Genomic DNA, 14,308 nt, shown 5'->3' on the forward strand with positions numbered 1-14,308 from the left:
TTTGATTTGACTCCTGATTGGTGGATTTCATTGTCAGATAGTATTTTTATTAAGAGTTCACGGCCGCTATATTAATTGCGTAAGCATTCTTAACAGATTGTTCTCTACCAAGTGTGCTTTTAGATGTGAAGTTGCAGTTTATTTTCTTCATATCAAGAACACAAATTTTTCTTTTATCTTTGAATCATTTTCTCTTTTTATTGAGTTCACACCAGATACAGCAGTTATCCTTATATGGTGGTATTTGTCTTTTTCCTCTCCATTCACTGTCATTACCTCCAGTGCTGATAGTTCAGTCTCCAGCAGTGACCATTTAGTTCCATGTTGTTTCTAACTTATTCATGTGGCAGGTGTATTGTTTTAGTCCTCAGTCCGTTTCCTTAGATCCATATGCTCCCTTTTCATTTTGTTTGACTGTTTTATTATCTCAATTTTTATGTTTGTCTTATTGACATCATCTTATTAAGGCATTCTGTAGCCAGAAGCAATTATGAAGAGTTCCTTCTCTTTATGTATTATATTTTCTTCTAGCTTGGCTCTTTGTTCGTCTTCTGTAACCTTTTGTTGTTATTGTTTTTACTGTTTATAGTGTATTCTTATTTCGTTTGATGTCCCAGGTTGTATTCTCTGAGAAGCAGACTCTGAGGAAGTATATTGAGGAGCGCTCTTCTGAGCCTCTACAGTGAGGGAGTGAGGGATTCAGGGTTAGACAGAGGGAGCAGTTGGGCTGTGCTGCAATCACAATTAAGTATGATCCCAGAGCTTCTGGAGCTGGGATGGCTCTACAGAGTTGTCGTGAATTGGGGCGATGGGCCCTGGCCTTTCTACCCCTGCATAGACTAGCAGTTGGAATGCAGGCTGCTCTCAGAAAGGCGCTATGCTATTGGCATGGCAGCTTTCTTCAGCTGAAGATGGTCGTGGGCAACTGGGGGCTGAATACTTCAGTCCAAAAGCGGGTATCCGGGTGACACAACCCAGCATCCATCCACTGTAGTTAAAGATAGGCTAATTCTTTATTCTCTTCATACCCTATCTGAAATAGGCGTTTCCTTCTGACACGTAGATTGATGGCTGAGTATTTTGTTTTGTTTTGTTTTTTTTTTTTTTTTTTTTTTTGTTTTTTTTTTTTTTTTTTTTTTTTGTGGCTTAGCTCTTTATTCTATCAAGGGCACAGCCCGCCTCACAGGATAGCAGTTCTCCAGCAATGGCAAGGCACCCCTGTGCATGGCGAGCTGAGTTTTTTTTATTTTCCCCTTTTGTAGTAGCCTGAAGGAATGACTGAGACCGAGAGAAGGGTTGAGCAATAATTAAGTGAGCCGGGTGAAGTGGTGTACTGCCTTGTTAAGCATGGTGTGAGGTAGGGGGCAGGATTCTGTATCCTAATTATCTAGTGCCATCTGTTGAAAGACCATCTCTTCCCCACTGTCATCTTTGTCATGAATCAAGTATCCATATATGTGTGTATCTGTTCCCATCTCTGTTCTCGTCCATTATTTTATTGGACTATCATGACACACTGTCTTATTTAACTTCATAATGAATCCTGACATCCAATAGAGTTATTTATCTTTGTTCTTTAAGATTATCTTGGGTAATTTTGCTCTTTGCCTTTTCTTTCAGTTTTAGGATTATCTTGTCAGTTTCCACAAAATACCTTCTGGTGTTTTTACAGAGGGTATATTGATTTCATAAATAAGTTTGAAGGTAATGGGCTTCATTGCAATATTGAATTTCCAATTTATGAACTTTATTTAGTGCTTCTTGAATTTTTTAAATATCGATTTATAGTTTTCTTTGTAGAGGTGTTTCTTGGATATCTTTTAATTAGATTTGTACCTGGGTATATTATTTAAAAAACCAAACACTATAATGAATCACCATGTAGCCATCACCCAATTTCAACAGTTTTGTTACATTTATATCCCTTCTTCATTCACTATGACCGTTTTCTTCCAGATTAATTTGAAGAAAATTAAAAATATATCAACATAGGCATTTATTTCAGTATGTATTTCTAAATGATAAGGACTCCTTTGTTTAAAAGAATACCACCCAATATCATTTCATACCTAAAAAAATAAAAATAATTTTTCAAAATCCAGTTAGTGTGATTTGGTGTTTTATGGTGCTGTTGTAAATAATGTCTTTAAAATTTTTATTTTCTTTGTGTCTTTCTGGTATGTAGTTCTTTTTCATGTGTTCAGCTTATATCCAGTAATCTTACTAAAGCTATTTATTCTAATAATTTATCTCCCAATTATTTTGGCTTTCTATGTACACAATGTTGTTAATATAATGACAGTTCACCTCAGGGGGGCAATAGATGTTTGCCAGGTTTAGCAGCCATCAGTTTAAATAATGAAAAAGAAATGAACAAGTGAAAAGTGAACAAATTTGCTGCTAAATTTTCATCATGTAAGACTGAAAAAGAAGTCTAAAACTTATAGACTGTCTTCAAGTTTTTATAAGTAGCTAAAATTATTTGTTATTCTGTGTTTTTTGTAGTTTCCCATCACCAATTGTTCTTGGAATTGGACAGGTAAGTAAAAAAAATTAATCTTAATTAGTTGTCACTATACATGATGAAATTTAAGTGCTTTTGTTTAAGACTGTGGTATATACATTTATTCATCTGGCAAAGAACCAGAGGGTCATGGTACTCTTGGTGAAATAGTATGAAATATTGACACACTTTGTTTCATCCTACAATTTAGGAACAGTTGTATTTGTAGGAGAAACAACTACTCATTTTAATTTCCTTAATGGAATTTAATTACTTTAAAGCAAGGGGCCAGAAGCAAAGCCTGGGGGGTAACGAAGGAGTGGATTGGGGCCGTGGTGGATCTGGGAGCATAGTTACCCCATGAAGCTGTGCACCTGCTACTCAGTTTAAGCCACTGTGCCTGAGAGGAAAAAGCATTGGGCAGATGAGGTGGAGCCCACTATGCCCTCATCATTATAACTCTGGAGTTTTTTCAAAAGAAGTAAAGAATTTGAATTTTTACATCAGATCTCCCAATGCTTAAGTGCTGGCAGTGGATTCCAGTTTGTACAAAACTCTCTCTGGGCCAAGCAAAACTTTATATTTGCTTCCAGTGGTTTGTGATTTTTGTTCTCAGGTGTAAGATTGAGCTAAGATAAGCTTTCAGACTAACCGACTTGGCTGTTTCTGTAATTTCCCATTAATATTAATTTGTGGCTTGTTTCTTCCTTTTGGCCATATGCTGGTGATTTTCAGTAGACAAGTGGTAACAGGCATATGAGATTTTTTATTTTGTCCTGGTTTGCTTTAATTTATAGGGAGAAAAAATTAAAATTATGGAAATTGTATCTGTTAACTAAATGTCTAATTATGAATGTGGAAAAAGCTGTCATTTACATGATTAAACATTCTGGTTAAATGTTTTGCTAATAAGGTACTCGTTGTAACATGTTAGCAAGAATAAATAACAAGGAAACAATATATTTTCTTAGGTCAAAAAATGTATTATCTTTAAGTTTCAATGCGAAAATATGTAGAAAAAAAGCACTTTAAAAGATTAGTGAATATGTGATAATGTGTCCTTTGTAATCCCCAATGCAAATAAATTCACTGGTTTGTACTCAAAAAGCCATTTTGGTTTGTAATTTGTTGGGGGAAGAGGTCAACAGACCTAATTTTAAAAGTTTGAATTATAGAATATTTTAAATAAGTAGTATATTTTTGTAAGAATTATAAAGTGAATCATTAACCACAATTATAATTCAGGATGGGTTCCAGTTATATAAATCTATTCTAAGTATTAAATTTGTAAACTCATTAGGATCAAGGTTTAGGATTATAATCATGTTGAAGGAGTCCTTAAATTTTTGTATCCTAATATAGAGAAAATTGAGTAAGTTTTAAAATTTGCATATGAAAATGATGTTAAAATTTTACAGTTTTATAATAATCTGGAGTATTAAAAATATACCTAGTATGCTCTAGATTAATAGGATTCAAATAAGACATTTTTACAATACTGGCTAGATTGAAGACAAAAATTAACCCCCTTTGAAATTTGTTTTTCTGTTTTAGTTTGCCATCTGTGAAATATTGGACTTTATAAAAGATATGTTTATGTGTGGAGTTTGTACCCCCTAACAATATCCTCACCCTCACTTTATGGGGGAAGGTTACTATATGCTTAGTACATGGGAAGTATGGTCCAGAATCAATGAGTGGCCTCCCTGACAGTGGTCACTCTGGTCAGTTTTGGGGACATTGTTCCTTTTCCCCTCTGTCATTGTTCCTTGAGCCTCTTGAGATAGTGTGTATATATGTGAGTTTATTTGATGTGCTTTTTGCCCGTAGTTCTAATTGAATCCATAGTGCAACAAGAAAAACAATTTTAATGTTTCAAGAAATGGTTATTTTTTGGAACCTAGGAAATGGATTTTGGATATATATTTTTTTGATGAATCTGTTTTTTTCTGATGATGTGTTTGTACCTCAAACAATTCAGATATTTTGCTGAAGTTTCTTTTCCTCTTTTTCCTTTAGATGGCAGCTACCATAATGATATTGTATGTGTCCAAGCTAAATAAAATAATTCACTTCCCTGATTTTGACAAGAAAATTCTTATAAAGGTATGTGATGAAAAGTATGTATAGGTATTATGGAAGATATGATGATACTATAGAATTTCAAATTGATCTTAGAGTACAAGTCCATTTCTATACACACTGTTCTCCTTGCATGCACTAGGTAGAAACTTCTTACTTAAGATTTTATATCATTCGATTGTCCATTAATGTAGCATAATAATAGCAAAACTATGTGTGTAGCATTTGAATTTAACTAGATATTGTATGTCTTCTGAAATGGCAAAATTCTGTATCAGGGATTGTCAAACATTTTTGGTACAGGATCAGATGGTAACTATTTAGGCTTTGTAGGCCAGACCATTTCTGTTGCAACTATACCATGAAAACTGCCATAGATGCTATGTAAATGAATCAGCGGAGTTGTGTCCTAATAAGATTTTATTTACATAAATAAGAGATGGGCCAGATTTGGCTATTAGGTCACTAGTTTGCTGATCTCTGTTTTAAGTTTTCATTTTTAGCTTGAATTGATAAAAGCTATGAGTGGAATGAATAATACAATTTGATATATATAGAAATATGCATATTTTTCCATGTGGAACCAGAAACATGAGACCTGCCATTCCTTCTTGGGAATGTGCAATGGAACTAACTTATTTAACAGTTGCTGGGTGTCAGGTGTTAGGCTAGGCATTGAATTCTTAGAGCAGTCCTGTAGAATCAGTGGTATTAAATGGATTACGATGACATTTTTGGATTTCTGGAGGTTAAATCAGACTGTCATTTCCTTGAGAGTGAGGACCTCACATGGTGTGTTCACTGCTCTGTCTCCAAGGTCTGGAAAAATGCTGGCATCTAGCACTGGGTTATTCATCAGACTGATTTATGGCATTGGTAATCAGGGACATCCACAGAAAAAGAAAGACAATATACATGAAGAGAAAGACAAAGTATGCGAAAAATATTGACCCAGTCTTCCTAGGAAAAATCAGTATATTGTTGGGCTTACTTACACTTCGTTTATGATATACTATAATTTTTTAAATACTTTAAACATTTAAAAATTATGAAATATGACTCATACATAGCGAAAAAGGTATCAAACATGAATATGTAGTTGAGTGAATAATTACTTGTAATCATTTCCTAGGTCATGAGATGGGTTCACAAAATCCTCCTTACTGAAAAATTCTTCTGACTTTTGTAATAATAATTTTCTTTCTTTTCTAATGTAATTTTTCTAAATTTGTATGCATTCCTGAATTATGTAGTTTAGTTTTGCGTATTTTTGAACATTATATAAAGGGAATTAAACTCTGTTTTCTTTTGTATCTTGATTTTTTTACTTAATATTATGGTAAGATTCATCCACATTGTTTTGTGTAGTTGTCTTCTTTTATTTTCATTGTATGACTAGAGTACTAAAATTTACTTATCTGTTTTAGTGTTTATGGTAATTTGGATTGTTTCTAGTTTGGGTGCTAGAAAAACAAAAAGTATTGTTCTGAACATACTTATAGTCAGATCCCTGTGCACATGTATTATAGTCAGCTAGGGCTGCCATAACAAAATACCAGAGAGTGGGTGGCTCAAACAACAGAAATTTATTTTCTCACAATTCTGGAGGCAGGAAGTCCAAGGTCAAGGTGTAGGCAGAGTTGGTTTCTGGTGAGAGTTCCCTCGTTGGCTTGTCTCACATGGCCTTTACTCTGCGCATGCACTCCTGATGTCTCTTCCTTTTATAAGGACACTGGTCCTGTTGGAGTAGTGCCCCACCCTTATGACCTCATTTAACCTTAATTACTTCTTTAAATGCCAAATCTCCAATATAGTTACCTGGAGGTTAGGGCTTCAACATATGAATTTTGAGGGGACACAATTCAGTCCAAACCAGCACATGTGCATGAGTTTCTCCAGGAGATATATCAGAAGTGGAACTGCTGGCACCTAGTGTATGTGTACCTTTGACTTGAATAGGTAATATCAAACTGTTCTTCAAAGTGGTTGTACTAGTTTACACTCCCTACAAAAGTACACTTGTGTTGCTCCTTCTTCTTGTCAATTCTTGGTATGTCAGTAATTTTTAAGGGTGCTAATCTGATAGCAGTTTGACTTTTATTTGAATTTCCCTAGTTATTAATGAGGTTGAATGCCTTTTCATTTTTTAATGCCCATCTGGGCATCCTCTTTTGTGAAGTGCTAGTTTAAGACTTTTGCCCATTTTTCTATTGGGCAGATATCTTTTTCTTATTGATTTGTGTAGGAATTATAAAAAATACATTAATGATATTCCTCTTATTCGTTATAAATGGTATTACAAATACATTTTCCCCCTCTGTGGTGTATCTTTTTATTTTTTAATAATATTTTATTTCTTTATCATATATCCCTTATTATGAAAAGGAATCTTAATTTTAAAATAACTAAATTTTATCAGCCTTTTCCTTTATGATTAATCACTATTTTTGTTATTTAGGAAATCCTTCTCTACTTTGAGATTATAAAGTATGTGATCTTTCAGAATTAGGTTTTTAATCTGCTTAGAGTTGATTTTTGTGGATGGTGTGAGGTCGTAGTCCAGTTTCATTTTTTTTTTTTCAAATGAGCACTCAGTTATCACAGACTCAATTGAAAAGTCTGCCACTTATATTATGGTACCGTCACATATGCCTAGGCTGTTTCTGGGCTCTGTGCGCTTTTTTATTTGTTTGTGTTTTCTGCACCATTACCACACAATCTCAATTACTATAGTTTTCTGAAAAGTCTTGCTATTTGGTAGAGCAGGTCTTGGTCCTTTGCATTTTTATATAAATATTGGAAGCAGCTTGTCAAGCTTCAGAAAAATTACCTTTTGCGATTTTGATTGGGATTTTGTAAAAGCTATAAGTCAATTTGGGATAAATTGACATTTTTAAAGTATTAAAGTTTTCAATCCATGAACATAGTATACATACACCTATTTAATTTTTTTCAGTAAATTTTATAATTTTGTCAGAGTTCTAACATTTTTTGTTAGATTTATTGCAAGGTACTTCTTCATTTTATTTTATTCTGTTTTTGCTATGGAATGTATCTTTTGAAAATATATTATTCAAAAAATAAGAGAGAAATATTTTTATATAGCTTTTGTGTATTGTTTTGTATCCACAAAATTATGGACTGTTAACCATAATTTGTAGTTTCTTTTGGATTTGTCTATATTTGCAATCGGGTTGTCTGCAAAAAGTGACAGTTTTGTTTCATTCTTTGCAACATTCTCATTTTTTTTACTTGCTTTACTCTCTATAGCATAAGACCTCCAGTTCAATGTTGATAGAAACAGTAATACCGGGCATCGTCGTCTGATCTCAAAGAGAAAGCTTTTAACAGTTTGCTGTTAAGTATGTCATTTGCTGTAGTTTTTTTGTGGATACCTTTCATTTGTGATCCATTTATCATTTGCTGCATAACTTAATGACAAAACAATAATTCTTGTATTATTTCTCACAGTTACTATGGTTAAGGAATTCAGGAGGCTTCAACTGGGGAGTTCTAGCTTAGGGCCTCCATAGTTGCAGATAAATGAAGGCAGAGCTGAAATAATGATGGGAATGGGTGTTGATCAGGGCAACTGGGGGCTGGTTACATATCTCTAGATATAATCTCAAGTCTGGCCATGTGGTGACCCATGTAGGCTATTTTGGGCTTCCTTACAAAATGACAGGCTCAGGTGAGTCCTAATGGTGGCTAAAGTCTTCAAGGGTCAGAATGTTTCAGCAAGTGTCCCAGACCGCATTGCTTTTTCTGACCTAACCTCGGAGGTCACACAGTGTCATTTCATTTCATTATTATTTGAAATAGTTGTATCCAATTTTATGAGGAAGGGTTACAGAGCCTATCTCTGGATGGAAGAAAGTGTCACAGTCTTATTTTAAGAGCATGTGGAATAGGGGATGTTACAGCCATTATCTCTTATTGTGGATTTGCCTATTTCTCTTGGCATTTCTGTTAGTTTTTTTGTTTTGTTTTATTTATTTTGAGGCTCGTCACTGAGTGCCTAAAAATGTAACTAGTTAAGTCTTCCTGGTGAAGTAAAGCATATAATTATATGAAGTGGACCTCCTCTCTTTCAGTTCTTTTAGTGTGACCCTGGAAATTATACTATACATACCTAGCTTATCAAATTCTAAAGTTGATTAATAAATGTGCTCTCCACATCAACAATGCAGGGACTTTCACCTATTTATCTCTCTTCCAAGCTTATATGCTCTTGTCAGCAGGTACTTTAATACATGCTCTACCTTTATTTAAAATCTCACAATACATTTTTAATTTCCTTTTTAAAAAACTATCAATGTTTATTCATATTTACCCATATATTTGCTGTTTCCTTTGTTTTCTTTCCCTTTTTCATCTTACATTTCACATTCTTCTCCTGACTGAAGTGCCTCCTTTAGAGCAGAGGTCCCCAATCCCCAGTGATACCTGTCTGTGGCCTGTTAGCAACAAAGCCACACAGCAAGATGTGAGCAGTGGGCAAGGAGGAAGCTTCATCTGTATTTGCAGCCACTCCCCAGAGCTAGCATCACCGCCTCAGCTCCACCTCAGATCATCAGGCATTAGATTATCATAGGAGCACCTATCCTTGGTGCCAAAAAGGTTGGGAATGGCTGCTTTCGCGTTTACGAATGGTCTGCTGGTGGTGAATTCCCTTAGTTTTTATTTGTTTGAAAAAGTTTAAATTTTTCTTTTGTTTTTGAACGGTATATATGTTGACAGAATTTTGCAGTTGCAAATCTGCCGTCCTCTGGTTTCTGTTGTTTCTCTCTGGGTTTATGTTTTCCTTTAACTTTTGGCCTGGGAATTTCTATTTCCCCAATCCTTTCATGCTTTTATGAAGGTTTTAAGTTATTTTATCTAGAATTCTTAATTGTTTTCAGCAGGGGGATTAGCACAAATAATCTAGCCCACTGTTACCAGAAACTATAAGTAAGTATTGTTTTCATTTTGAATTTTTTATGGAAATGGAGGCAACTGATTCTTTTCAATGCCTGAGAACTTCTAAAGTTGTATTTTCACCAGCTGTGTTATTGTTGAGTCAGTTTCAGGCTGTTAACCAGAATGTTGATGAATATAGGGGAGGGTCCTGGATCTCTTAGCCTCTCTTTCTTAAATATACTTTCTTGAGCAAATCTACTGATAATAGAATTCTCTAACTATTTTTTTTTTTTTTGGCACATAACAGTATTTCTGAACGCTTCAAAGGATATCTTAGATATCTGGATTGCATGCTTAATGTCTTTTTAGTGGAAAAAGAAATGTTGGCATCACTTACCTTGATCGCTGTGAACTATTGTGTCAGAAAGTTCTTAAAAATTGTCATATGACCTTACGAAAGGATATGTACTTTTTTCACTTAAGGAAGACCAGGTGTTACATTTTGTTTGTTCAGTATGTTCTGAACAATATTTCTCTTGACAATCAGAAAATAATTCAGGAGCTCAGAGTTCAGTAATTCAAGTACAGGGTACATTGTTTGTCTTTGGTAGATATTTAATCATTCTAGGCTTGTAAAACTAAGTGACTTCAGAGTAGAGTTGCTGGTATATACAACTTTTTGAAGGGATCACCAACCTTGTGACATTCCAATGAAAGATATGAACCTTTGCCTTCGTCCAAAAGAGTGTGTATGTACACAGATAACAGAAGTTTGCATACCTTTTTATGACCTTTAGAATGTCGTATCTAAACTGTAAACATCCATCCTCAACTCACCAACCCAGCCAGGAGTCTCTACTCAAAAAGGTCCTTGTCCTATAGGTAAATAGTCTACTAATATGAGCAAGGTCAGGATTTCTGTTTCTATCCAGCTCCCCCCAGAGTTATGGATATCAATGCCCACCTAACTTGATCACATGGAGAAACTTGTAAAGGTGTTTGGAATTTTGTACAGTTCACAGTCATTGCATAGAAAGGAACTCAGTGATTTGCTTACTGCTGGCGAGTGAATGTCACCATTTTTATATATAAAGGAAAATAGGTAATTGGAGTTCTAACCAAATGTTCTTTCTCTTTTTATTGAAGCTGTTTCCCCTGCCTCTCTTCTACGTTGGAAACCACATAAGTGGACTATCAAGCACAAGTAAATTAAGGTAGAGTTCAAGATAATGGTTGATGGGAGGTTCTTCGCTTATTTGCTTCTCATGGTACACAGACCAAGTTTGATTTTTCAGGATATTGCTTGGACTACATAGAGAATGCAATAATATTTAATAATTTCCGAAAATAACAAGAGTTTGAGATAAATTTGCTAATGCTTTGAGAAATGTTAAAAATTTGATTTTTGTTATTGTTTATGTTCAAATCTGAATGTAGAATATGAGATCCCTAGAAATCAAGATAACAGGGTGATTTATTCAGGAAGATTCACTTATATCAATGTGGTTCTGTGTTACTTTTGATATCATCACAGGTTTTAAAAAGCAGGAACATTCTGTCAGATTTGTGTAGGTCAGTTTTGGTACTGTGCAAAATAAATTATTTTCAGGTGTGTGCTATATACTTCTGAAATTTTCATTTGCATTCATTTTAGGGTCTTTAATTGACTACTTTTGTTAAAAGTCACTGTAAAAAATGGAAACAGAAGTATAGAAAGACCAAGCCATCCTATAAATCAGAAAATGTGGTATGAAATATGTAGCCTAACAAACAAACAATAGTGTTACCAACCTTGTGACAAAGACATCATTAATGAGAAAATTAAGTTTGTGCGAAGAGTGATAGAAATGGAAGAAAACCTGTTTGTATAGTGAGAGTGGAAACGAGACAGGTAGGAGGTAGATCAGAAAGAGGAGAACATATATCTTTTGGCTATCTATGTGTCTTCTTTGTAAAAGTATCTATTCAGGTTTGGATAATAACCCCTTATAAGAGGTATCATTTGCAAATTCCCCATTTGGGTGATTGTCTTTTTGTTTTGTTGATGGTTTCTTTTGCTGTACAGAAGCTTTTTAGTTTGATGTAGTCTCTTTCATTCATTTTTGCTTTTATTTTCCTTGGCTTTGGGGTCAAGTTCACAAAAGCTCCTTTGAAACCCAAGGTCCATAAATTTAGTGCCTGTGTTTTCTTCCATGTATTTTATTGCTTCAAGTCTTAATATTCAAGACTTTAATCCATTTTGAGTTCATTTTTGTGTCTGGTGTCAGGGAGCAGTCTAGTTTCATTCTTTTGCATGTGGCATTACAGTTTTCCCAACATCATTTATTGAAGAGTCTTTCCTTTCTCCATTGTATGTTTTTGGCTGCTTTGTAGAAAATTAGTTTCCCATAAATGTGTGAGCTTATTTCTGGGCTCTCAATTCTGTTCTATTGGTCTGTATGTCTGTTTTTCTGCCATACTATACTGTTTTAAATACTGTAACTTTGTAGTATAGTTGAAGTGAAGGAGTGTGATGTCTTCAGTTTTGTTTTTTCTCAGGATTGCTTGGGCTATTCAGGATCTTTTATGGTTCTATACAAATTTGAGGAGTTTTTGTTTTATTTCTGTCAAGTATGTCATTGGGGTTTTGATGGGGATTCCTTTGACTCTGTATATTGCTTTAGGTAATATGGCCATTTTAACAATGTTTATTCTTCCAATCCATGAATATGGAGTATCTTTCCATTTCTTTATGCCTTCTTCATTTTCTTTCAGCAACGTCTTGTAGTTTTCAGTAGGTTCTTCACAAACTTTGTTAAGTTTATTCTTAGGTATTTTACTCTTTTTGTAGTGACTATAATTTTCTTTACTTCTCTTTCTGCTATTTCATTGTTAGTATATAGCAATGCAATGGGTTTTAATACATTGATTTTTATATTCTGCAACTTTACTGTATTTGTTTATTCTTTCTAATAGTTTTTTTGGGGGGGGTGTAATCTTCTGGATTTTCTATATAGATTATATGTGCTAATATTGACAGTTTTACTTCTTCATTCCAATTTGGATGCCTTTTATTTTTTTTTCTAGACTGGCTGCTCTGGCTAGGACTTCCAGTACTATGTTGAATAATAGTGGCGAGAGTGGGCATCCATGTCATGTTCCTGATCTTAGAGGGAAAGCTTTTATTTTTTCACCACTGAATATGATGTTAGTTGAGGGTTTGTCATGTATAGTCTTTATTATGTTGAGGTGCTTTCATTCTATACCAATTTTATTGGATATCTTTTATTATAAGTGGATGTTGTATCTTGTCAGCTGCTTTTTCTGTGTCTGTTGATATGATCAAATGATTTTTATCTTTTATTTTGTTAATGTGGTGCATCACATTGGTTCATTTGTGGATGTTGAACCATCCTTGTATATCTGGAATGAACCCACTTGATCATCTATATGATCCTTTTAATGTATTTGATATCTTATTATTTTGTAGAAATATCTTCATCACAAGTGTTATTTAACATTTCTCTACATGTATTGCAGATTGGGTGTAACTTCTATTCAGTGATATAACACTGTTTTCAAGGTAGCAAGCAAGTAGGGTTCTTAAGTAACATTTTTATAACACTTTCCTGCATGCACTGCAGAACAGGTCAGATGAGGGCTTCTTGGGTGCCCTCATCTGGAGGAAGAGGGTGAACCAGTAAATGAGACATAGGAAGAAGGAAGAAAGATTTCTTATACGTGGTGTTATGTAATGTGTTAATCTGTCACTCATATTATCCAATAACTGGTAGTTATTTCTAGAGGCTAGATCAGATTTAGGTTCAGTTTTTCAGAAAAGATTAGTTTATTGGTGATGCTGGGTTCTTTCTACTGTATCATCTCATGGGGCACATAATGTTTTATCCTACTTTTCATGATATATAATTGGCCATTTCTACTTTTAATGGTTTTAAGGGGTCACTGTGGTCCCTTTATTACAAAATTCCCCATCAGTTTTTCACCTAATAGTTTTAGCTTCCATTGGTGATCATTGTCTAGATCCATTATTTCATTGTAAATTGCAAAAAAAGGGTGATTTTCTAACTAAACCACCCCCTTCTGCATTTTTGTCTAAACTTCAAAAAATACAAGTTTTCACCATTTTATACAGCAAAGGCAGGATAAAAGCTTTATTTATAAATGTTCAGAGTAATAATAATGTTCTGTCACTTTTATTGGTGACCAGTGAGAGTTGTTTTTATTTGTTGTGTTTTTTTTTTTGCTATCATTATGAACTCATGAATTTTCATTAACTTGACACAAGTACTTTATCAGATATTTGTTTTGCAAATATTTTCTCTCAGTCTATGGCTTGTCTTTTTATTCTCTTAACACTGTCTTTCACGGTAGCAATTTTAAATTTTAATAAGTTCTACTTTCATTTTTTTCTTTTATGGGTTGTGCTATTGGTGTTATATCTAAAAACTCATTACCAAACCCAAGGTCATCTAAATTTTCTCGTAAGTTATCTTCTGTAAGTTTTATAGTTTACATTTTACATTTAGCTGTATCATCACAAAGTTAACCTTTGTGAAAGATGTAAGGCCTGTGTCTAGATTCAGTTTTTTGCTTGTGGATGTCCAGTTGTTGGAGCACCATTTGTTGCAAAAACTATCTTTTCTGCATTGAATGGTGTTTGCTCCTTTGTCAATGATCAGTTGACTATATTTGTATGGGTTTATTTCAGGACTCTCTATTCTGTTCCATTGTTCTATTTGTTTCATTTACCGCATGTTTCAATTCATTAAGAAATAATTCTTTTATGCTCAAATTGTACCATTTCGGGCCATTGGGAGCCCCATT

The 14,308-nt window shown here is 34.1% G+C and overlaps 1 protein-coding gene across 3 annotated transcripts in view; it reads left to right on the forward strand.

The window, feature by feature from the left end:
- The window catches only part of SLC35D2 (solute carrier family 35 member D2), a 57,616-nt gene that overhangs the window by 12,689 nt on the left and 30,619 nt on the right, over positions 1-14,308 (forward strand). For 2 of the 3 annotated variants that reach the window (XM_016125126.2, XM_016125127.2), the window contains exons 2-4: positions 2,506-2,539; positions 4,523-4,609; positions 10,631-10,698. In XM_016125126.2, the coding sequence (XP_015980612.2) occupies positions 2,506-2,539; positions 4,523-4,609; positions 10,631-10,698 (189 nt within the window). Of the gene's footprint in view, positions 1-1,148; positions 1,705-2,505; positions 2,540-4,522; positions 4,610-10,630; positions 10,699-14,308 lie in introns of those variants that run through there. The other variant, XM_036217664.1, reaches the window with a different exon arrangement.

Source organism: Rousettus aegyptiacus, unplaced genomic scaffold (genome assembly GCF_014176215.1).
Source record: "Rousettus aegyptiacus isolate mRouAeg1 unplaced genomic scaffold, mRouAeg1.p scaffold_m13_p_3, whole genome shotgun sequence".
Classification (NCBI taxonomy): domain Eukaryota; kingdom Metazoa; phylum Chordata; class Mammalia; order Chiroptera; family Pteropodidae; genus Rousettus; species Rousettus aegyptiacus.